Below are 26,451 nucleotides of genomic sequence, written 5' to 3' on the forward strand. Positions count from 1 at the left end.
ATTCAACTGACTGACAATATTTGCTATATTCAACTCAAAGAACTCCTTGGCATATTCAGCGACGACCTTCTCGTCTCAATCAAATTCAAATGATTTACGCAATGTGCAATACTCACCTCAAAGAACTTCTTGGCAAATTCAAATGTGAGCTTCTCAAAGCCCTCAATGTCCTGGTCGTTGATCATCTTATCTCCGTACACCCTCTGGCATTCGTGCATCCACAGGCGAATAAGGTCTATAGGTGCCTTCAGCAACTCAGGCCCAGAGTACAAGAGTCCCTGCAGATGGAAGAAAGTCATTGACAGCATAGGAGTTTGTTAGTGGACCTTTTTTTTTCCAGAGACACACTAATATTGTTCAAGTAATTTGGTCTGCTCCCTTTGGCTTCGACACAATTTCACTTTTTATATGGTTTTAACTGTTAAAGCTACATGGGTATTAAAGATGTGAGAGTCAAAAATGCATACAGTTATGAAATCTTATGCAAAAATCACAAGATTCATGGATATGAGGATTTTTGTGAAACTAAGAAAATGTTGTCCAGTACCCATAATATGGTTCTTCAATAATTTCAGTACTAACTCTGTATTTCTACCAATATAATTGTCCCTTCAATAAACATAAACAAGAACAGGATTGAATCTTATTCTTTCACTCTCTCTTCATTTTGACTTTATTTGGTTTTGATTTCAGCTACTGGATGAGATGCAACTCCAAAATAAATTGCACCTGCATTTTGAAAACATAACGCTGTAAAGCTAATCTCCAATGCCCCAAGACTTACCTGGAAGACATTGGACAAGTCCCTCAGGTTGAAGACATAATGGAACTTGACGGCGGTGGGCAGGAAGGACTGGGCCACTTTCTTGTGCAGGTCAAGGGTCGCTGACACCACGGTCATGGAGAGCTTCTGGAGGGCGTTGGACACGCTTATGTTTGCCAGATGCTGGCTCAAGATGCTGTTGTAGATCGTAGCCAGGGCATCCTGGCCAGGGAAACTCAGCGCAAACACGCAGAAGTGACGCTGTCAAGAGAACAGAGGTCAAAGGTCACTGGTTTAAATTCACGTTTGAGCTTAAATTTGACACACAGAAGTGACGCTGTCAAGAGAACAGATGTCAAAGGTCACTGGTTTAAATTCACGTTTGAGGTTAAATTTGACACACAGAAGTGACGCTGTCAAGAGAACAGAGGTCAAAGGTCACTGGTTTAAATTCACGAATGATGTTAAATTAGAATGAATATCTATCTCAACTTGACATGGTGAACTTAATTTGAGATGTATTCAAGGAAAGCTTGATATCTTTGTTGTTTTTTGCAGGAAATCATATGGAAAGAGAATGAATTGTGAATTTGCACTTTTTTGTTTTGTTTAATATGTAATTGTTTATCAGTCTATTTTGTTTGTTATAGCGCTTAGAAACTTCGTAAGTAACGTTTTTATTATATTATATATTATTATTCATTCCTTAATCTACAAGTTTACATTCAAGATGATAAAATATCTCATTGTTTCATTTCAAGAAGTCTTATATCTCCAAGGTTCACCCAAGTGCGAGTGCCCCCAATGCATCCCACATGAGGGTAATTCTCCCCCAAAGTCTCAATACTCCGTTCCAATGCAAAGACCATGGATGTTTCCATGCATACCTGTAACCTGGAGTTGATGGTGAAGCTACCAGACGTGGGGTTCATGCAGGACACATACTGGCACTTGTGGATCTCCTTGAGGGTGAGCTTGGTGCGGTCGTACCAATGGTGGTAGTCCATGTGCTGACGGATCATGGTGTGGGGTTGCACTGTACCGTATGTATCAACCTGTGTAACAAACAACAGATATGTCAAAGGTCAAGAGGTTACTTGTACTTATAAAGACAAAGTAAAAAATGTTACTACAAAACAAAGTCACATTAAAAACATCAGCAAGAATATGCGCACGTTCAACAAGGTATATCAGTCCTTCCTTTCCGTCACATTTCTTACCTATAAATTCCTTGGCTTTCATTCCTTTGCTATAAACTTGTTTAGCAATTAAGGCTATTAACATTTTTGGAAGGGTTGTTTGAATCATTAACATATAATAAGATGAAAATTTCCAATGAAACATCTCAGATATATAAAAGTTGAAAATCACTTCTTTTTAAAATAAATTCTATAGACTGACATAGAGACTGGACCGTTAAAACTCAGTAGTTTGTGAAAAGTCTTCAGTATCATTCTATACTTTCAGTCTCAATTATTAAACGCAGTACTTCTTAGCAGCTCTGCTATGATACCAAAAGATACAGTAGAAGGGTGCTTTGTTTACATACCTCAGGCATGTTCATATCGTCGATGAAGTAGATAAGTTTCTTGGTTCCAGGGGGACCATAGTTCCTACCAGCCTTCTTCTCAAGAGGTTTCTCCAACACACCTGTTAAAACATTCAAAGGAACGATAAAGTATGGCTTACAGAGATTTAAATTACATCTTTCAAAATATAGGGTTGATTGCATGGCTGTGCATCATTGTATAAGTCCATCCTATTCACTATTCACTATTCACTATTCAATACAGTTCAATTCAATTCAATTCAATTCAATTCAATTCAATTCAGTTCAATTACAGTTCAATACAGTTCAATTGTTTCACTGCTAGTGGAGGTGTCATGGTATAGTGGTTCATTCACTTGACTCTCAAATCATACCAGCTTGGGGGGGGGGGGGGGGTCAAATCCCAGCCCAGCACTAATGTCATTTGGCAAGACGTTAGTTAATCCGCATTTGCCATTCTCCACCCAGGTGTAAATGGGGACCTGGCAATTGTTGGGGTAATGATAATGGCAGGGCCCTCAGTAAGAACAGCATTGATGCTGATGAGGCTTCTCTGTATAAACCAAATTATCACTAGTAGTAGTAGTAGTAGTAGTAGTAGTATTCTCGAAACAAAAATAAAAATAAAAAGAGAAAGAGAGAGAGAGAGAGAGAGAAACCCATTGAATGGAAATTAGAAAGGGAATATAATTGCTGAAAATAAAGACCTGCTATTTATAGTCTGCAATAATAAATAACATAGAGCAATCACAAGTAAGTTCGCTACCTTCATGACCAAATTACTTACGCTGCAACATTTCTGAGGTGGTGTAGTAGTTGAAAGGTACATTGGCCACCATGCTCTCGTCGCCAAGGTTGGCTAGCTTGTCTCCGACCAACACACTCTTGCCAAGACCAGCATTTCCAACCAGCATGACTGGACGTCCTCTCTCCATCAACATATCCATGAAGTAACGGACCCTAGTTGTCTCGTTGGTATGTACTAGAACAGCCTGGTGAGGGCAAGAAGGGCGCGAGAACATGTAGATGTTAACATAAGGCCTTTCTTCATTTTCATTGAGCAGTTACATCGTCACTATTGTAGTGTCATTTTATGCATGCAGTATCATTTACAACACTTGATAGATTTCGATGCATAAATATTTCGTCATGGTAATGAAATTAGGGGAACTACAGGCATATTTCTCTATCAAGTACTACAATAAGATATGCAGACTATACCATATCAATATCTTATTTCAATGGGCCTTTCAAATATCAATTTTGTTTGTATGGCGTGGGTGTTTGAATGCATACCACTAAAGATATGATTTATGTTAACAATGGCTAATAGATTATTCTTAGTGAGCCCTATTTGATCTAGTTTTATATCAACAAATGAGATTACAGATACTTCACGACATATTACCTATGTCAGCTATCTTATTATCATTAGAAGCTATTTTAAAAAGAACTTTGCTATAAATCTATCACACAAATCATACGTTTTCCACATTATATCACTTCTTTATAGATCTGACACGGAATTGTGCAAACGATCAGAGACGGAAGTTCTATAATGCTAACAACAGTGAATAACCAACTAATTTTCTAATAATATAAAACTGATACAAATACAATAGACAGAGACTAACATATAGACACAATCTACATCTTATTGTCGTAGTGCAATATGTATATTGGAATGGTGACAAAATTAACCATGAATTCAAGTGTACACTGAATGCTGTGAAATCATAAAGGGAAAATGTATTTTACTAGAATTGTCATGCAGATCTGTTCTTCATCTTTTTTTCCCCCTTTTTTAAAATTCATGTTATCATGTAGATCTTAGTAGCTATTGTACATTCAACTAAAACTAAACTGTGCATGAACCATTCAGCATGAGTTCACATTAGGATAATATCATTATTACATCTAGAACTTAAACTCTAAAACATTATTGGCATGGTGTTTGTGGAATCATTCTAAAGTGCCAAAACTAGTGTCAAAAATTGTCCTAATTTGAGTGCTTATTGGTAGTTTTTCTGCATTGATACACATGAGAGAAGCTATACATAAAATCTCCCAGTGTGATGTGTTCTACATACTCCTACATTCACTGTGATCATGTATGGATACATATTTGGTTATATGTGTGTGTGTTGAATAGAGACTGTGTATATAGAGACTCTAAGGTATACATTACTTTGATACTTGTTATTTTTGAAACTCCTTTTTTCTTCAATTAATAAGAAAAGGAAAGAATACACGAACGAGATAACAAAAAAAATGAACTAAATGACAAACTTCAAAGCATAACATATGTGAGCAAGTTGTAAATGTAAATTATTTGAATGTGCTGGGTTTGCCTGTTCTTTTGATTGATTACGAGCCCAGAGGGACTGAATGAAATAGAGACATTTTTTAAACATCTAAGCTTGATAAATTGTGTGTAAATGTCTCCACATTCCTTAAATATCATAAATGACTTAACCCTTACTGTACTGGGGGGGGGGGCCTGGGAGGCCCCCCCCTCGACATTTTCGGAGTTTGCGCCGCAACCGCTTGGAATTTTGAATTGTCGTTTCATGACTTTTTTCCCTCAAGTCTCACGCACATTTTGATACCATTTTCGTCGAAATCGGATATACCTGTAAGGCGTTACATAACAATTAGTATGCGCATGTCATCAAAAAAAAAAAAAAAAAAAAAAATTGCATCAAAATTTGCATAAATTATCATTATTAATTACATTAAATTAACTTTTTTGAGTTAAAAAAGAAGTTTCATATGAATAATGAGTTTCAACATTCAAAAAGTGGAGTTTGAAACGTTTTCTGTAAAATGCATAAAATTAGCATTTTTGCATAATTAATTAGGCTAACGACAAAAATTTGCATATTCGGAAAAAACTAATTATACCATCTTGTTCCTTACGTAAATATCTACAAACGTGCAAATTTTCGTGTTCATCGGACAATCGACGGCCGAGATCATAGGGGGGGGGCCTCCCAGGCCCCCCCCCAGTCAGTGGGTGCTCAAAATAGCCCAGTACAGTAAGGGTTAATGGAATTGCGATCTGGATATATAACCAAGTGTATTTTGAAAATGGGTATAATGTGTTTGACATAAAGATGGATAATAGAAGCTACAAATGTAAGTATAATAAAGTAGAATTCCAGGAAATGTTATTCTATCAGGGGGGCATACATTTTTTGTCAACAACTATCCTTCACATCGAGTCCTTCTTTATCTCAAACATATTTTTATAAATGGGAATATTAGCATGTAAAGAGGTATGATTCGATGGATAACCTGGTAATTAGTAAGAAATTAATGATTTACAAGAAATGCATCTACAATCTGCTTTCAAGTAAATACAGAAATATAATTTGATCTCATTTAAACATGTGATGAAATGCTTGTCATAAATATTTATGTATGATGTTATCCACGATTTTGAATCTGACTAAAGATTTATTTAAACAATTTTTTTTAAACAAATTAAAAACTAGATGGAATTCGACTGCGCGCAGTCGAAAATGATGCCTCCGTCATAGAGCAATTTTACAAACCAAAACAGAAGAAATTTTTCGAATTCAAGTTCAATTGTAATCCATTGACAGGTTCTCAGAATATCGTGATTACAAGCAATTTCTCATATACATATATGACCCTTTGATCTTTGACCTCATGACCCTAAAATCTACTCAGTTCATTGGCTCTGCAAGATGTCCTGAGTTAAATAGTAATCCATCTGTCAGTTCTAATGAGAATGCGTTCACAAGCTATTTTTGCATACATAATGAGCCCATGACCTTTGACTTTTGACCTTATGAACCAAGAATCTACTCAGTTCATTGGCTCTGCAAGTAACATACATGACCTAATTTTGGCAGGAATCCATCAATCGCTTCTTGAGATAACGCGGTCACGAGCTGTTTTTGCATACATAATGTGTGCTTTGGCCTTTGACCTTTGACCTCATGACCCCTAAATCTAATCAGTTCATCGGCTCTGCAAGTAACATACATGACCTAAGTTTGGCAGCAATCCATCAATCGGTTCTTGAGATAACGCGATCACGAGCTGTTTTCGCATACATAATGAGCCCTGTGACCTTTGACCTTTAACCTCGTGACCCCAAAATCTAATCAGTTCATTGGCTCTGCAAGTAACATACATGACCTAAGTTTGGCAGGAATCCATCAATCGGTTCTTCAGATAACGCGATCACGAGCTGTTTTTGCATACCTAATGAGCCCTGTGACCTTTGACCTTTGACCTTGTGACCCCAAAATCTAATCAGTTCATCGGCTCTGCAAGATACATACATTACTAAAGTTTGGCAGGAATCCATCAATCGGTTCTTCAGATAACGCGATCACAAGAACGGGACGTATGTACAGACGTACGGACGGACGGACAACCCGAAAACATAATGCCTCCGGCTACTTCGTAACGGAGGCATAAAAATTAAGAAATCTCTTATAATAATTAGATTAGAGGCGTTGCTGGATGGAAGTGAGTAGTTATGAATCTGATTCTGATTGTTACCTGCAAGGGAATGTCTGGGTCCAGCTCGAAGGCCGGTACCCTTTCGCTCCAGGGAAGGAACTTCTTGGACTCCTGGTCGATGTAATAGTCAAAGACAGTGCCCTGGTTGGGGAACTTGATGGTCTTGAATTCAGTGATCCACCACTTGCTGAACTCTGCACGATAGTCCACAAGCTATGGGTGTGTAAGAGTAAGAGAGAGAGAAAGAGGGGATACATGTTATAAATAGTTCTGAAGGATATGCTCACATCTCCCGAGACTGAAACGCCAAAGGATAAGACACGTAAGAGCAAAAACAGAAATAATGACAAGAGCTTTAGAAAGAGTATCACAGAAGATCTGGAAAATAAAAGGCCTATCATTAAAGGAACTTATGGTGCAATTATATAATTTTGATTAAATAATGACCTGAAAAGTATTATCCTCATGTTATTTCCCTTGGTATCAATAGCTTGTAAACCTAAATACCACCATTGCCTTTTAATACATGTTTTAATTAGAGATACTGGTCACAGGAAGAAAACAAATATGTGATCCTTAAAGACAAGTGGTCTTTCTAAACACATGGTCGCTTAAACAAGTTCGACTGTGTACCGTCAGTTTAGATCCAGAAGGGTCTTAACTCATATGTTTCAACATAAAGCAAACATCTTTCTGGCTCTAGACACATGGTATATCTTTCAAAGCAATATAACGCACCTGATCTTGGAACATGGAGCCTCCAAAGGCCCAGATACTGGCAAAGACGAAGTAGAGTTCATAGAGCTCCTTGGGGCAGTCTACTGGTGTGTTCTCTGGTGTGAGCAGACACTCAAGCAGGTAACACAACATCTGAACCATACTCTGCTCTGTAAGGTTTAATCAAATCAAAACAACAAAGGTTAAAAACATTCAAATAAATAAGATTGAAAGTTAATGGAGTGACTAACAGCGGCCCCTCTATCACCCTCTCTATAGTCTTTGATGATGTTCTGACATTGGTACTCTGCCTTCTTTCATAGGGCAAATACATTTGTATGGTTTATGAAGTGCCTGAATGTACTGGGCTAAACCAAGTCCTAACTTGAGAGATCACACTCCAACCTTTTCAGCATGATATTCAAAATCAAGATGAAAAGTATGTTTCACAAAGAACACCTCCACTTATTTAAACTTGTTTCAATTGTTACTAACATGGATTAATTGGCATGTTTTACCTTCAACAAGGCTTCCCTTACTCTTGATTTCCAGCTTGGTTCACTGCAGCAGTATGAAATTTCATCGAATTCCAATACAACTATCACATTTTTTTTTTAAATACCAATCAGAAAAAGTCATGCATGAAACCAAATGCACCCCATACTCTCTTTTTTTATATCCATAGTATTTCTAGCATGTGAAACTTTGTTTTAAAGGCAGCTTTTGTTTGCTGTTTGTTGTTGTCATTGGTTACCTGGGATAGGGATGATCTTCTTGAAGCGAATCCTGAGGGTATCCAGGAGAGTTGGAAGGTACTTGTCAAACAGGATGGTCAGGTTGGCCCTCTCAGACTGCACCTCGCGGGTATCAATCCAACTTGTCACAATCCTAGTAATCAATAAAAACCATGACAACCAATTCAAAACAATTCAAAACTTATCTTAAGACACATTTATTCAAAATTGCTTTTGATGATTAACTTACTCTGTTCACATTGATGTATATTTCATATGTATTGTAATCTGTAGTTTTTTTGTTTTTTGTTTTTTTTAAATATGTAATTGTTTAACATTGTATTTTGTTTGTTATAGCGCCTAGAGAGTTCGATGGTAAGCGCTTTATAAGCACCATTTTTATTATTATTATGGAATGCTCAGTTTAGTTTTCCACCAGGCGGAATATATATAATTGCAATTTCCCCAACCAAGGCCATGAATACCATTTGTGTGCACAAAAGCGGGAAATGTAAATTTTGTTGCGTGAGTATTTTTGGAAGTATGCAAAAAGGAACTGTACTTCCAGACATTCAGACCATTCTCAAGAAATCTTGTTGAAAATGAGCAAAATATAAAATGTATCATATACTGTTATAGATAAAATAAAACACATGAAAAGAGTCACAGAAACGAAAGCCCATATATACAATCCCAAACAATCCATAATGGAAAATCATAGTAGAGAGATTCCCTGAAGTCCAACTCACAAATAAAATATTTTTGACTATTATCCAACACAAAAATGTTGAGAAACATTCAAAGAACTTATAAAATGGTGAAATATATGGCATAAACAGTACAAGGCCTCCGCGGTGACCCACAAGAGAAGGTGTGATTATATACTTACGGATTCCAGCCCAGATCAGAGGGGTTAATGTAGAGGATACCAGCCCTGGACACAGTAGCGGGGGTAGCCGTCTTCAAGTGACTAATCTCAAAGAGGAGGCGCATGGAAGGGGTCAGTGGGATACGTTCGTTACTGGCCAGGGTCAACACCTGTAAGGTCAAAGGACAATGTAGATTCATCATCTAATAACTGTAATAGCCTTTAAAAAAAAGATGTTGTACTGCCCTTTAGGTGCCAAAACATGGGTCGGTCGGTCGGAAATCTTCTTTTTTTTTCCCTCCATCTTTTGGCTGATTTTTCTCAGTTTTAAATGCTGTAATATTTTTTTTTCTCTAAAAAACGGCAACCCCAAAAAAACTTTTTTAAACAGCCGACTGTAGATTTCAAAATTTTGGGGTCGGTCGTTAAGAGCAATACAACTTCTTTTTATTTTAGGCCTAATAGTGAATTTTCTACACTCCTATCTGTCAAAGCAATGATTACCAAGAATCAGAAGTGACTGCAACAGATACAACTTGATATTTTTATTAAAGACAATAGATCTATAGGTAACATTTTCTTTCTTTACTCCCTGGTGCAGTTCTTAGGGTTTGAATCTTCCTCCATTGCCTATACTTTGGTATTTTGACTACAGTTGCCTCTCTTGACCCACATGCAATAACTAGGTAACTGGTAAAATTCTTTGAAAAGTAATTACAATTTTGTGTCATGTTTGCTAGAGAGACACATAATGGCACTGATGTCTGCACATAGAGACAACACACCCTTCCAAAAAATTTCAGTAAGCAATTATTACAATTTCACAGGTCAACTTCAGAAATGAAAATGGACAATCTTTATTTCCCTCTAAATTCAAGTACGGCGTTAATGATTCCACCTATTTAACTCTTATCATGCCACAGGTCTAATCCCCATTGTGCCAAGCCCCAAATCCCCCCGTGCCAAGTTTATTTTGAGATAATCTGATTAACGCGATGGTTCTATGAATAGCGTGTACGAAACACACAGCACAGTACAATGAGCATGAACAGTAACTGGTATTACAAATGCGTGCAAGCATGCACAAAGCAGCGAAGCAATGGCTTGCTTGCATGTACAAAGCACTATAACGGTAGCGTGCATGCAGCCTTATGGCAGGATATGAGACTCATATCAGGAAGAGACTTAAGCAGTCCTGAGGCTAAGGGCATACCTTGTTGTCATCCATGACAGTGTTGAGGGATTCAATCCACATGGGATCAATGTCTCCGTCCAGTACAATCCACTTGGGTCCGTCGTGGGTGATGTTGCTCATGTCACGCATGATGACAGAGAACAGACCTGTCACAAAATAGATGATGCAATATGTGAACCAACCCTTATGTAGGATGAACAAGAATGGAGGTCCACAAGACTTGTGAAGCAACTTAGAATTTGGTTCATATCAATATCAAAGTGAGGCATGAACTCCCCCCCCCCCTTACATCCATGAAAATTGTAAAGAGATGTGGCTGGAATGGTCCCCAGGGAGTGGAGAATGTGCATACATTGTGTACAGGTAAGCCTGAATCAGATGACCAGGGTAATAATATATATATATCTGTAAAGCGCTTTGAGAGGGCCTATTCAGTTTCGGCTAAGATTGATGACATTGGTGTAACATCAAGTAAAATGTTCCCTCTGTTCACTTCTTTCATACAATCTTTGATAGATGCGAGCAAAGCTTCCGGTTACACCATGTATTCTTTCGAGACCCAGATCTTTGGGTCTCCAAGTCTTTCGTACCCAAGAAAACTAAAAACTCCGAATAAGACCGTTGTTATGAGCAGTGCACCTATGATGTAAATATGATATATGTATTGAGTTTTGTAATCCAAGGGACATCAGAGCCTGAGCTTGCAGATACCAAGGCAGTAGAGGACATCATTTTTATCATCATGTTAACATGCAAGAAAACTTTATAATATCCAATGAAATTTAAAAACACAGAGAAATAACACGGCCACTAAAATACTCCACAAACACGTGATTGATTCGACCCACCATCTTTCCATTCTCTGGTGGCTGGGTTGATGATTCCAAAGAGTTCATCATTGGTGACAGCTTTAGGATTCAGGTCAACCAGTACTGGCTTCCTCTTCATGTTAGCATAGGTCTTGTTCAATACTTTCAGCACCTGCGAAAGGTAGGTAAACACCTGATTACAGTATTCATGCAGATGGACAATAACTGAATCACCTTGAACTTTTTTTATTTAAAAAGTATTTTTTAATGCAAAAATGACATTAGAAATGACCTGGAATTTTTGGCGATAATAGACAATATTTGTAACATTATCTATGAAGTTACTACTCCATATTGCTCATATGGAAGATTACATTATACTAGTTGTGATGATATTTTTTATTGCATGACTTGATAAGCACATGGCTAATCATCCCCATAGCATCAATATCTAATTTCAGATTTAAAGTGCTAATATTTTCTAATTGTTATCCTCTGATATTAAGAATGAAGACAAACAAACAAATATAAACATAACACAATATTGGTTTACATCTTTTGATAATGATAAGGTACTAGTAATCTAAAAATACAGCTCCTTACCTGACTCTTGCCAGTACCAGCGTTGCCAATGACGAAGACAGAATGCCTGACAGCCAACAACTCTTCCAGCTGTACGATCTTCAGGACAAAGTTATCTTCGGCCTGCAGCTTCAGGTCAAGGGTCGACTGCTTCACGACCTTCTCAAAGTCCAAGTCCCTTCGGCGAGGGACGTCCAGGGCGGGGAAGAGATCTCCAATGAGACCCAGGAAGATGGGCGTGTCATCCGAGACGATCTTGGGCACGTTGAAGTCGCGCAGGGCTCGCATCAGAACCTGGTCTTCGGGACGTTGCGGGTCACCACGCTTGAGTGAACCAGCCACCACCAGCACGGACTTGATGGCACGCAGACCCCAATCATAATGATCCTATTCAAAGATTAAAATGATGCATATTTCAATGAAATTAATATATAACTTGCCCAAATTTGAAGTTTTTGAACACAACATGTCTTCTTTTTTTTTTTTCTTCCTACTGATTTCTTCTCTCTCTTAATTCATTGTGAAGAATTTTGCTCTGATACCTGCTGCCTAAAATATAAATGTTACCATTTTGGCGTGAAAGGGATCTAACCAGTCAATGAAATTAATGTGTCTCATATAACAACACTCCAACACATTTTTTAATGAGCAATGTGTAATTTAAAATGTGTTCAATTGACCTATGCTTTATGTACTGTATATGCCTTGTAACCATGTGAAAAAAGAAATTCCATTTAATGTGGACAATAAAACAAATCAATCAATCAATCAATCATGTGACAGTTTTAATTAAGGGCCTTTCTTGGTCAAAACCATTATAATATGCATACAAGATCTGCTTTGACTTTCATTGTATTTGAAGATGTAATTACCTGTTTGGAGAGCAGTTCTTTACATAGTGTGTAGAGTGTGATGAACTTCCTAGCCAGGAGACGGGCATCTAAGAAACCCTCAGCCACCAACATGATTTCACAAATCAGTTCAAAATCAGGTACAACCATAGCGCAGGGTCTGTGGAAGGGAGAAAAGAATGATATTTTGCAAGTTATTAAAATCTGGAAAATGAATATCTCGTCAACCCTGAATTAACAGAGAGGAAAGATTGAGAACAAGATTTACATGATATATAATATATTCATATCCATGTTTAAATTATCACATTATTCATCAAATTTTGAATCTCCCTCCTACTATTCAAATATCTAAAACGTGGCCTTCAGCCTAGGTAATACAGAACTCCAAGTTAACGATGATTACATATTAGAGGTGTTTTGGTCTAGCGGGTAAGTCACCTGATTATGAACCATAAGGTGCAGGTTCCAAACCCCTGCCACAGCACTTACATCTTTCAGCAAGACAGTAACCTACTTTTGCCACACTCAACCTATGAGGTAAATGAATACCTGGTAGGATTATTCCTTGAAATGCACTGTGCGCTAGTATCGGTTGCTGGAGCTAAAGCCTAGGTAATAATTTCCAAAGCTCTTTGGGAATGCATAGGGACGTTATATTATGACATGACATGCATTAATAGTTTGTTTTTTTAATTTAAAAAAAAAATAAAAAAAAATAAGACAGGTACCTAAAGAGAGCCTTGAGGTTCTCCGGGAGCTCAGTACGGCCAGCATAACCAGGGTTCATGGTGATGAAGATACCGACTGACGTGATGAGAGAGATCTCTTCTCCCATGAAGTTGAAGCGTTCCTTCTTGTCCCTGATGGCATCTTGCACGCATTTTACCTAGAATGTTCAGGAAATAGAAGATTAATCCAGCTTTAGACTTTTTAACTTGATTGACATTTTTGTCATTTTCCTGCACAGCACACTTCAAACAATCATATGGACTACAGAATCTCACATTTTTTTTGGCCATCTCTACTGCATGATTGATCTTTTTGATAAAACAGTCCAGTGTCAACTTCTTAAACCCCATCTAGTCTTCTCATTTCTTCCATTCTCTTCCTATTCTTCCTTCTCAGCCTATTCCACTTCCTTTTCACGGATCCTTGTCAACCATTTTTTTTAAACAATTTTTTTTTACAGATAATTTTTTTTTATTTTTTTTTATTTGTATGTTTTATTACATTAGAACTAATATCAAAATATTTAGAAGTCATCAATAATGATTGGTAATTGTCAACAGATTTTTGGCGATATGATCAGATCATCTTTTGCAACGTACGTCTCTCCCCAATTATGACTTACCAACCAGAATCGCACATCCACAAATCTGCTCTTGCATGGAAGCCCTATCCAGTCAATTTCATCCCAACATATAGCGTTTTAAAAGCGGTATATTTCTTACCAACATGTAGCGTTTTAAAAACGTTATATTTCTTACCTGCACAGCTACGACAGACAATACTTCTACAGAGATCCTGTTGAACTCATCGAAGCATCCCCAGGCTCCGGTCTGTGCCAATCCCTTGTAGATGTTACCACAGGACTAAAACAGAGAAAGACAAGACAGGCATGAAATGTCAGTCAACAAACCATGACCTCCATAAACTGAAAGACTGTTTCCAGTGGCTGCTAACATTGATAAACTTTTATTTCAATTCCTTGTATGATACAGCAAAGTGGTGTTCTTAAAATGTTGTTTAGTTTACATGAGCAAATTTAATAAATTGCACAGATTTGATGCATTATTCTCTCAAATGCATTACTATAATGGAAAATCCTTAAAGAAGCATGTACATCTTGTAACTTATTATTATTACAGCTGCTCTGCCAGATTTTGAACAAACATGGGTAGCATCAAACAAAATTCAATTTGGTAACAGCTAAACCATTTCCAAAGTCAAGTTGTCCTATTAAGGAGGAAAAATATTACCTGTAATCTAAACATTCAGGCTCTTTTATGAAAAACATGAGAGTGTAAAAGATAAAAACCTAGCCAACTCTGCAGTGAGTCTGGGTGGAAAATGATTGAATAGTGAAATTTAGTTCATCTGAGTTTCATAGGGTCCTACATGAGTGAGTTATAAAGTACTTTTGGAACAGAATTACTCCCTCATTTTAGTTATCAAGAAGCTCTTAGAACATGAATGTCATACTGACCTTGTAGTCCATCTGCTCGGAGCAGTTGAACACATAGACCATGATACCCAAGGCACGACCAAGATCTTTAGTGGTTTCGGTCTTTCCTGTTCCGGCAGGACCAGCAGGAGCGCCACTCATCACAAGATGGAGAGATTGTGTCAGGGTGATGTAGCATCTGTTATCAAAGAAGATTTAGAATTTATAGTTGTACTTGACAAACCATGATACCATGCTGCACTTGCTGTACACTTTATTTCTAGATACTTTGAATTCGCTAGCTGGAGTCTCTCTGTCAAATCCATGTTTCTAACCCCATTGTGCATTAATTACATGAAGAAAGACCTTAAGCTACACAATGCTTAATTTATATACACTCTACGCATCCAAAGACAAATGTGTGGGTCCTGGAAAAGATTGGAACAGACCATCAGAAGGGGAATCATGGAAAGAAAACTTAACTATTTTGGGCACATTGTTAGGAGATCTGAAGGTATTGAGAAGCAAATACTGCAAGGAGCAGCCGAAGGAAAACGGGGTAGAGGTCGTCCACCAATATCTTGGACTGATGATATTAAGAAAGTGTCTGGACAAGGAATGAAAGGTGCAACACAAATGGCAGGTGAAAGAGTTGCATGGCATGCTCTCGTGAAGGCCACAGCAGCGCTTTACAGCGCCACCTGAAGTTGATGATGATGATGATGCATCCACATAGTCAACAGTTATTATCATCATGGGCTACATTGGATTCTGAAGTGGAATATGGTCATGCTACAAATGATTTCAAAATATGAATGAACTGCATAAGACATGGGGAGAGACGGGAAAAATATAGTGCTTTGCTTTCAAACACATCCTTGACGAAAAAAGTGGATAATATACACAAGCTTATATTAAAGAGAATCTATGGTGATTGAAAATCTGGGGAATGTTTTTGAAAGTGGGAAATCATCCTAGAAGTATAGAGTGAAATTGCATACCTGTCAGTAAGAGGAGTGATAACAAGACGAGGGGTGTTTCCCAGGTACTCATAGGAGTACAAGAACTGGGCGTCACAGATGTTTGCATAGCAGTGCCTGTTGTCGTCGGCCCACCTATGTCTGAGCTGGCTGAGCCACTGGAAGGATTGGGCACTGTCAATCTTCTTGAGTACCATCATGGCCACAACGTCACGAGCGTGCACATCGATGGTACAGATGGTCATGATCTTTTGACGTTCACCGCTGGTTAGCTTGCCGATCAGCAGTCCGATGAGCGTGTTCAGTTGTAGGATCTGTTTGTTTTTATATCAGAGGAATATCAGATTTTTCATGTTTAAATCAGAAAGGATATATGATATTTTAAAGCCTGTCTGCACTACTTTGGCCAGGGGGATTAGACCTCCCTGCAAGGTCACTGATAGGTGCATGTTATCTCATCAAATCAGCTCTCAATTAACATAAGAAAAAGAGGATCATGGGGGACTAACAGGCACCGATTAGGCATTGTTTGCTATATAGAGGGCGCAAGTAACTATAAGTAGTGCAGTGGGGCTTTAAGGGTCAGGTAATGAATGACAAGAGGATGAAGAATTAGTTTAATATGGGATCACAATGTGCCTTTATTATGCAACCCAATTATCCAGCATCATTATTGTAACAAAATGAATCAAACTGCTTACTTTAATGTAAAAAGAACAAGTCATTGATACTGTCAAATACAAGATCTTCTGTTAACCTCTGTAAACCTAGGAGTCACTCTCAAACTCTCTTAGAGGCTGTTCACACCGCAATGAGATAGCGCGGTCTATCGTAGCACCCCCTTTTTTTCTAGCGCGCGCTAGAGCGCGCTCTCTCTCGTGGACCACCCCCAAGAGGTGCTCCAGTGGCACCCCGTTTTGGCTCGCCGTGGCTCGCTGTTGGGCGGACTGAAACGACGTTGTACCTTCCAAACCGCAGAGATAGCGCGGTCTAGCGCGCGCTATCTCTGCCAGTGTGAACAGCCTCTTAGACTCCTGTTAGTGCCAAGCGCTGGTATCAACCTCTTCTGTAACACAAAATTGTTGTTCACTTATCGATGAAAACATTTCAAGGGTGAAATTTGACTTGCAGTACTTTGTTTCCTTGTTTAAATTAGGGATTAAAGTTCTCCCATGGACATATATTCCAGAATGAAGTTATAAGTACTTGATTCAGGAAGAAAGAAGTAGACATTCAAATTCAAAACTCATTATTCACCACTTCAATACGCCATTTTCATAATGTATCCAAATTTAATGCATAAATCTTTGTGAAGTGCCTCAATAAACATTATTTCATTCACCTGGTAATAATAATAGTATTTCAATAATCAGAATTCACACTGCATATATGAAGTGTTGCTAGGTAGGTCAAGCCATAATGTTTGTCCTACCTGGCAACAATTAATGTATGCAGTTCAGATTCTGTCTATTGAAATACATTTATTCTTATCAGGTGAATGAAATAATTTTTATTGAGGCACTTTACAAAGACTTATGCATTAAATTTGGTTACATTACGAAAATGGCCTATTCGGGTGGGATTTGCTGGTGGTGTTACTTATAAATTATTATTCAAAAAAAAAAAAATTAACCTGTTTTTTGTTGTAGTCCTTCATGGAGTTCTCGTGACCTTCTTCCAGCCTGGCGAAGGTGATGTTGACCTCTGTAGTCCACCAGATCTGCGTGATAGCCAGGGCAACCTGGGCAGGGTAGTCAGACAGCCACTGCTCACGAGGCTTCTCCTCGTACGTCACCGCTCCATCCGCAAACTGAGAGCGAACGGTAGATCTCATGGCATCCATGACTCGGTTCAGCCACACCTCCACCTAGTGTTTACAGCATGGAAGATAATGAGTGTTACAGTTGGGTCAAATGTGATTTTGAAATTTAGATAATTACAGATTTCCCAAAACAGTACAATGAAGAAATACTCCTGTGACATCATAAAAATCTATTTTTGGGAATTTTTCAATTTTTTCTTCATTTTCCGAAAGAGCATGAAAAATAATGTCCAAATGTCAAAAACCAATCGAATATGTGAAGTATTGGCTGAGATATAGGAACTCAGTTTTATATTGCTCTGGCTCATAACATTATGAGCCACTTCGATCACCACTCTATAAAGGAATGATACCATCCTGTTGTGTTTTACAACAGTAATCAGATTATGGAACACGATGCCCAGCAGTGCAAAGTTAGAATTCAGTATGATTATAAGACTTCCTTTGTTGATTTATACAACCTATCCACTCCCTGAATGTTGTGTGCACCGTACTCAACCAAACAGTATTGCACAATAGATGCACACAGGCTAACCTTTGGCTGGTAGATAATCGGTATGATAAAGTTGTTCGCATGTATCGTTTGTATACCATACATTCACCAAGTAGACCAGGGGGGTGTTTCACAAAGATCCTAAGTTGAACTTATCTCTAATTTGGACTTAACAATTATGGAAAGCCATTATCATCTATGAAAATATTTTGTAAAATTTATTTTAAAAGGCATAAAATATTGATTTAAATCATTCATATTTTCTATTATCAAGGAGATTTCATGTTCTTAATGTGGAATTTATAAAAAGTTTAAAATATTTGAATTTTCACTTATGAATATCTTAATTTAGGGCTACAAATGGTTCTCCATAATTTTTAAGTCCAACCTTGAGTTAAGTTCGACTTAGGATCTTTGTGAAACACCCCCCTAAGATCACAGAATTGAACTGACCTGTCCTGTACACTCGCATTCTTTATCGAAGTCCACATATTCCCCTTCCTTACTGTACATGCCAAGAGCTATCTTGGTGTCTTCGCCTTCATCGTCCTGCTTGAACTTGAGCTTAGCCATGTTATCAAACAGCTTAGACAGATGGCGTTGAACCTGAAAAAATCATAGAAACAACAATTAAAACATGTGAAACTTGCACAACTGAAAGCGAGTTGACTGAAATAAACTAGTAGTTCTCATGACGAAAACTCGTCGTTTAAAATTGAAACCTCCATTTGACTTTCACTACTCCTAGAGCTAAGCCTAAAGTATACACACTAGCGCTATACAATGTAATCCCCCTGCCCAGACCTTGACGGGGTGATAGAGAGGGAGAGAGAGATAAGCATGATAGAGGTAGAGAGGAAGGGAGAAAGAGTGCTAATTTTCACAGTTAAAATTGCTGTTATATCGCACATTCTGGGTCATTTTGCTTCGTTCGAACTTTCATTATGGTCTTCATCTAAATTATAAGTGACTTGTGGACATGAAAATATCTTAAAACAAGTAAAAAATATATTTCCTACTGCTTATTTCCTTTCAGGCAGAGCCCCAGTAAAAGTATGTTTATACTATTACGTAAGATGATGAAGAGTACAGATGCGAAGAGCTGCAAGGCTCTGTCAAATTTTTAAGGAGAGAACGAAAGTGGGGTCGTGAAACCCCACCTGATTTAAATTGGTTCCTGTGTTATAGTGGTGGGGTATAGTTTTACCGAGAGCCTTTCGTAATGTTGCTTTTACCTGTGCTAGGAGTTTGCTGTTGATATGACCAGGAATACAGCAGTCATGATTCTAATAAATGCAAATCAAAACCTATTCTACCAACTCTATCTCACTTGAATGAATTATTTTGTCTTCTTCTCTAAACCTGTCAAGTGTGAAATATAAGAACTTGTTTATGCTTCAATTTATCCTAAATATCTCATAAAATTGGTTTGAATTTGGTTATCCACATCTCTGTATCTTAATGAATATTATCAATGCAACTGTGTCTTATCTGAGAGTTTGATTTTTTATAGTTAAAACTAAAATCTTTACCTCCGTTGGGTTGTTGCCTTGGGACAGGATATCCAGAAGATCAGCAGATGAGACGAAGTAGAAGCGAGGGAACGCCAATCGCTTGGTCTCAAGGTACTCGGCAAGAGCCTTCTCACAAATAACCAAGCTAAAAAAACAGAGAAAGAAGAACAACTGAATGAATGTTCTATTTATACATAACTTAAAGGTATAGACCAGTTTTGGAAACGCCCCCCCCCCCCCCCTCTCAAAAAATGAAATGGAAGCTCTTATTACCAATCATGTGAAAGAATATGTTTTGACTAATACGTGATGATACCGCCTACTAATTGATATATTTGGTAAATTATTATATCTATCGATTCTGATCGATTCCACAACCTTTCTTTCACAATCCAATCGCATGACCAGAACTAGTCTTTATCTTTAAATTCAAACTATTTTTTTTTAAATTGGCCACTGCATTCAGTAGACAAGAATATTAAGCAATGTCTCAGTCATGTTTCTCTTGTTTAATAGTCAATCGGATGTAACAACATGTTTCATACAATTATCTAACCATCTAAAACCCATAGGGACTGAACAGTGAAATGCACTATGCAAGATTCATTTTTGATTACCGGTACTATTATTATTATCGTTATTACAGGGGTAATAGTGAGCACTAAAAAAAAAAAAAAAAAAAAATTTTAAAAAAATTCCCCTCAACTACTAACCCCCCCCCCCCTTTTTGAGTAAGAAAAATGGGGGAAATTAGGGTAAATAAGGGAAAGATCACGAAAATAGGGTTAAAATCTGGAAGAAGAAAGAAAAAAAATCAGGTAAAAAATCAATTGAGAAACCGATTTTAAATTGGGTAATGTGACTGAATTTAGCAAGAACTTTTCTCATGAACTTACTCCGACTGGAGGGATTCCAGTCTTTCATAAAGCCTTGGTTTATTGGTAGCCTCTACCACATTGGGCGTCTTCTCCACCTCTCCAGCAAGTTCCTATACATCAAACAAAACAAAGATATTAGTCAAATCATGACAATTAATATCATTCAAAGTAAATCAGTTAAGCTGGATTCATTTTGGTTTAGTATATACTATAGGAAAGTAGCTCTATTCTGCTTCTAGCCTGCTAACACACATATTGCTTGAGGTGACGATTCTCCTCAGCCTCATACAAATCCATCAAACAGTTATTTGACCTGGACCCTGGTACACAAAACTTACCATTGATGGAAACTAGCATGGAAACCTTGATTTTTATTGGCTGTTGAGCCCTGTTACCATCAATGGTAAGTTTTATGCAATGGGCCCCTGTGCTTCATTTCTGAAGCATCATGATAATCTCAAAGATAAAGCAGATTTCTGGTCATGCAATTAATTGCAATTTGACAGAAACGGTGTGGAAGTGATTGCAAAGGTTGATCATGTAGCAGATAAGCATTGGTGTACACTGTGGGGTTTTGGAATCATCCAAATAATAAGAAATTGACTCAGTCTTGCTAAGAGTCAATCACACAGAAATGAGTATATGGGGACTAAACAAACACGTGGCATGAAAAATTTTAGCTGTTTAATACTCGTCACATTTTGAAAATGATGGCATTTGAAGAACCATCCTTTTTAGAGGACATTTTTACTATGATACCCTCCCACACTAACATAAAAAGAATGAAAAAGCACACAAAGTGATTTTCATTTTTCTTTCCCAGAACTCAATTCACCCTCTCTTTAAATTACTGCAATTCAAAACCAGTAGCTATCTGAAACATGGCCTGATAGTATTATATCCGTAGAGGTAGAGGTGCTGTGGTCTAGTGGATAAGTCGTTGGACTAAGTTGTTTGAGTCCCGCCACTGCACTTATCTCCTTTGGCAAGATATTAATCTACATTTGCCACTCTCCACCCAGGTGTTGAATGGGTACTGGTAGGAAGGAATTCCTTTAATGCTGTGAGCGCTGAAATCAGCTGCCTAGCAGAGCTGGGGTAACAGTTGGAGCGCCTTGAGCACCATGCATGGTGGATATGTGCGCTATATAAATATCCAATAGTATTATTATTATTATTATATCCCTCTCTTGACCACCATTCTCACCTTAAAGTCGGTATCGATATTGTCAAAGCGTTTAGAATCTTCCGGCAGCTGGTTACGGATGTCCTCTGAGCCAATGAAGATACTCTCAAGATGAGACCAGGTACGTTGCACCTCAAACCAGATGGAGATGACAGAGTCGGTGGTAGACAGCTTCTTCTGCCAGCCAGACACCTCCTCCAGGAAGTGGGCGATGTGTTTGGAGGTCATCAGGTTCTGCAGTTGGACCTGGATTTGTGAAAAAAGTGAGAAGACTTTATGTTAGCCAAGACTTAAAGAGAAGGTTGAGTTCTGAGAAGAGGTGAAAAATGATTTGTAAGCGTTATCATTGTATTATGCAAGTGTGGAAGAACATCAGATAAAAAATGTTCCCTTAAATGCCTCAATATTCTAAATATGGCATGTAAAACATAAAAATCAGGATAGATTTTTATGCCACATATTTGTCTAGTCCCATATACATCTTTCTGTGCTTGGAACTTGACCAAGACTGGGCCAAATTTCTAATCATTTTGATGATTCCAGAACCTTGCAGTACACACCAATACTTATATGCTAGATGATCAACATTTCTTGATTGATTCCACAACATTTCTTGTGTGTGGCTTATACTCTTCCATGTGAATTCAGATTACCATAACAGGCAGCAGTAAACAGTATCATGCATCATTATCTATATAAGTGTATTCAATATCTTTAGCGCAGTACCCAGATGACTGACCAATATTGTTTTCGTATTGCTTGATCATCCGGGAACTTCAACTATCGATGTCGATATCATGGCGATATCACACAAAAACAAAGCCATATTTTGTTATTTCGCTGGTCAGACTAATATATGTAGATAATAATAATAATATTGTATGGCTATGTTTTCATGTGATACAAGAATAAATTGCTCTCCCTAAGACAATATAAGACCTGTCAGTGAGTCATCCAATATTGTCATAGCTCGAGCAATATATTCCTGTATCACACTCAAAGCCATCCAATATTATATAAGTATCTTACCTGGTTGTCCTCAAGGGTCTCAATCAACTCCTCGTTGGACTTGAGCAGAGAGATACCGGTACGGGAATGTGGCTCGTAATCAAAGTCCATGGAGGACCAGGTGGTGTTGAGTTCCTTCAGGACCTTCTCCATAGCCATCTCCTTGACGGCCTTGTCCACAATGTTGCGCACCTCGTCCTCAAAGTTGTGCAGGTTGAGAGCCAGGAGGTCGGACAGGGTCGTCTCTCTGTCCATGGTGAACCTGACCTGTAACCCAACAGTCAGAAATATGAAATACAATGAATTGTTAAATGCTGCTTATAAGTATCGGCTTGCATGGTGATGTAGATATACAGTAGGCTTATGATTGCACCATGTGAGAGAGGGGGGAGGATTGGGGAGTCCTGAAAATAAAGGACTGTTGGTAATTTTTCTTTCTCGAGTATGTCTAGTCCTAAAAAGGACTGTTGGTAATCTTTTAGCTTGTAGTTCTAAAGAGAAATATAGCGCCGGTTGGAGAGGATGGGTAGAAGGAGGGGCTCTACGTTGTTTTACAATAACTTTAGACAAAGGACAGCTCTCTCAAAACGGCAAGCTCTGAGATTTTGCACAGAAACATTAATCCAAGTGGTAGTAATTATCTATTTCAAGAAAAAGGCTACACAACGTTGTAGAAATCAAGTACTCACCCTGACTTTTTCAAAGAGTTACAGCAGATTTCTATTCATCTGAATCAATTCAGAAATACTTGTATATCCTTATCTGAAACTGGGGTCATTTTTTTTCTCTCCAGGAAACAATCTAGAAATGCATTTGGGATGGCTTAATGAAACATTTCTTGGTAGCAAGCCAGTTAAAACTACTAGTAGTAACCCTTACTTTGAAAACTAGTTATGCTTATGGATAATACTCATAAAGGTACTTTACCTTGGTAGCAGCCATAAGTTGTTGCCAATGCCTCTCCCTGATGGCTGGGTTCTGCAGCTCACTAACGGCCCTCAGCGACGTCAGCATGTTCTTGACAGTGCCATCCAGACCGTTGTAGGCGTCCCAGGCCCTCATCTCCTTGTCCAAGGTACGGATGTCTTTGGCAAACTTCTTGCAGTCCATCTCCATCTGCTCTACGTTGATGTCCAGCCAGGATGTGGTCTTCCAGTCCTCGATGCTCGACCTTACGATCCCGATCAGATCCCAGAGAGCCTTGAGGAGACGTACCTCCCGTCGGCAGGCCTTCAGCTGCTTGTATTCGGGCATGTTGACCTCAAAGAGACCAGCAGAGTCCTGGAGTGAGGTCATTTGCCCTTCCATCTGGTAAATCTCGCTATGACACTGTAAAACACAGCAAATGGTTATTGAGTAAGAATGCATGTTTTACGTTTATGTTAATCTAAGTCACAATCTACTGTCATCTTAGTAATACAGTCAAACCTGCTTTTTTAGTGACCACCTGTCTACAAAGGCCACATTATTTGTCCCCCTTGAAAATGGTTTCTCATTGAAACATGTACTAAAGGAACCTGTCTACAAAGACCACCTATCCATAAAGACCAATTTTTGTGTTTCCCTTGGGCGGTCGCTATAGACTGGTTTAACTGTACAACAATTTCTTTCTTGTCAAAGCAAGCATTTACTGATCATAGCAGTTTATCAGTGTTTTTTTTCCAATGCACATGATCCCCTTCTCACAAAGGGGTGGTTGAAGGGTCTGCGTAGACAGATTAACCATTGACAGTCTATTTTATCTGTCCTAATAATCTAAATAATCATAAATCATCCAAAGAAAATGGTGAGATGCTACTTTTGTTTTTTCCTTCCAAGCCAAGATATTCAAAAATTCATTGCTATGATTACAAAAATATTACCTTATCCAAGCACTGGTATGGTCCCTCAAAAGCGAAGATGAAGGGAGCTTCTTTCCTGAACCTTTCTCTGAACTCATGCTGTCTCACCTGTTAATACAATAAAATAATGCACAATAGTTTACAGCATTAGTCTGTATTCATCTAAATGTCTCTTTTTTTGTCTTATTTTAAATCTCAAATATTCATAATTGTCTCTCAATTCATAAAGAAGCTAGTGTGAACTACATTCGTTTAACATGAAAATGTTTTAATCACTGCAGCTTAGTTTCATGAAATTTTTTTTGTTTTGTTGGAGTAATCTGTGTGTACTGGGTTTAATGCATTCTCTGAATTATTAATCTCTTTCATATTCAAATTCATCTCATTAAAGGGACTTGTCACCATTTATGATCACACTGAAAGAAAATATACGAGAACCTCGTAAAATATCTACCGGTACTATCAAAACTAAAAACTGTTGCACATGATTATTACTACATTCTGAAAGTTTACAAGATTTTCTACGGCAATGAAAGGAGAGGAACATACGTCGAATGATGTGCACTTCCTGCGGATGATCGCGACCTCATTAGCCTGGAGCGGGGCGACCTGTTGCTTGACAGTGATGGCAATCTTCTTGCTGTTGTTCCATTGTTCTGGTAGCTCCTACAAAGAGAAATGAAAGAAGGGCATTCAATATTTATTTATTTATTTATTTTAAAATATTTATACAGGATGACAATATCAGCCAAAGCTGTTCTTCACAGATATCTGAGTAGGTCTCTCTGAGCCGTTGTGATAAGGTCTATTAGCTACAAAAATAAGACTTCTATGTTTTAATTGTTTGGATTATAATTGATAATTATTGAAATAAACAGTAAAGGATAATCATAATTAATAATAATACATTTAACATAAATAATAATATAGAAAATATAGAAAATAATGTATAACATAAAAACAAATAAATAATGATAAATAATAAATGATGAATACATTTTTTTAAATTGTGTTCAATATTTCTTCTCTTACATAAGCATCTGCATACACGGAGGAAAATAATCAGTCCATCAATATCAATCAAAATGCACCTTGGTTAAACTAATAAAATCAGACATGGTCAGACCTTGCATTGAAAAGCAAACAAAACTAGCAAAAAAGTTTAACAAAATGAACATCAGGTTCATTGCAAGAGTCATGTACATAACGTATTAAATATGAAAACGTAACAATAACATATTGTACATACACACCCAAGACTGTCATGGAATCAACGTCAGATTTAATTCAAGAGTCCCCTAAACAACCAATTACTATATGTAAATGTAACAATGTCATACTGTAATACTCTGTACTTCATTTCTATAGGCAACACCAGAGAGTACTGGATTGATCTCAAGTTTTCTTTCTTTGAAAGTCTATGTGATCATAATACAGTCAAACCTGTCTATAGGGACCGCCCAAGGGAAACACAAAAGGTGGTCTTTGTAGACAGGTTCCTTCAGTGCATGTTTGAATGAGAAACCATTTTCAAGGGAAACAAAAAATGTGGTCTTTGTAGACAGGTGGTCACTAAAGCAGGTTTGACTGTATCTTAACTTCTCCCCTCCATTTTACCCTTCGATATATATCCATACCTGGAGCTGCATGTGCACTTCCTCGGACATCTCCTGGTCGTAGGTCTTGAGGAGTTCAATGGTTTGTTTGATCGGTTCAAACATCTCATCGGTAGCTACCTGTCTCTCCTTGACAGCCATCAAGTGACCCATGCATTCTACCAGACCGTTGTAGTCGCCTTCGTCTACCGACTTGGTCAAGCCACTGTTTCCTACCTTGATGAACTCTTGCAGCTCACTCAAGCTGTTGAGAGAAATAGAGAGTGATCCATGGTAACACCTTGACCTGGTAGCTCCTAATCCATATTGGCACCATAAAGAATCATTCTTGTTTTTATTTGTGTGGTTTTACTGTTGATGCTTCTAAAGTAGGGGCCA

General features: G+C 37.9%; 1 protein-coding gene across 1 annotated transcript in view; it reads right to left on the bottom strand.

The window, feature by feature from the left end:
* LOC581088 (dynein beta chain, ciliary) overlaps positions 1-26,451 on the bottom strand; it is a 63,563-nt gene that overhangs the window by 22,244 nt on the left and 14,868 nt on the right. The window contains 27 exon segments of the mRNA XM_030984125.1: positions 117-278; positions 785-1,024; positions 1,651-1,818; positions 2,313-2,413; positions 3,100-3,304; positions 6,852-7,025; positions 7,551-7,699; positions 8,284-8,417; positions 9,153-9,301; positions 10,345-10,472; positions 11,175-11,307; positions 11,739-12,104; positions 12,590-12,728; positions 13,300-13,457; positions 14,059-14,163; positions 14,778-14,934; positions 15,737-16,029; positions 17,349-17,582; positions 18,484-18,636; positions 19,563-19,689; positions 20,441-20,532; positions 21,630-21,854; positions 22,638-22,883; positions 23,544-23,945; positions 24,479-24,565; positions 25,007-25,123; positions 26,095-26,317. Coding sequence (XP_030839985.1) covers positions 117-278; positions 785-1,024; positions 1,651-1,818; positions 2,313-2,413; positions 3,100-3,304; positions 6,852-7,025; positions 7,551-7,699; positions 8,284-8,417; positions 9,153-9,301; positions 10,345-10,472; positions 11,175-11,307; positions 11,739-12,104; positions 12,590-12,728; positions 13,300-13,457; positions 14,059-14,163; positions 14,778-14,934; positions 15,737-16,029; positions 17,349-17,582; positions 18,484-18,636; positions 19,563-19,689; positions 20,441-20,532; positions 21,630-21,854; positions 22,638-22,883; positions 23,544-23,945; positions 24,479-24,565; positions 25,007-25,123; positions 26,095-26,317 — 4,867 coding nt within the window.

This window comes from Strongylocentrotus purpuratus, unplaced genomic scaffold (genome assembly GCF_000002235.5).
Source record: "Strongylocentrotus purpuratus isolate Spur 01 unplaced genomic scaffold, Spur_5.0 spur5_scaffold_14, whole genome shotgun sequence".
In the NCBI taxonomy this organism is placed as follows: Eukaryota; Metazoa; Echinodermata; class Echinoidea; order Camarodonta; family Strongylocentrotidae; genus Strongylocentrotus; species Strongylocentrotus purpuratus.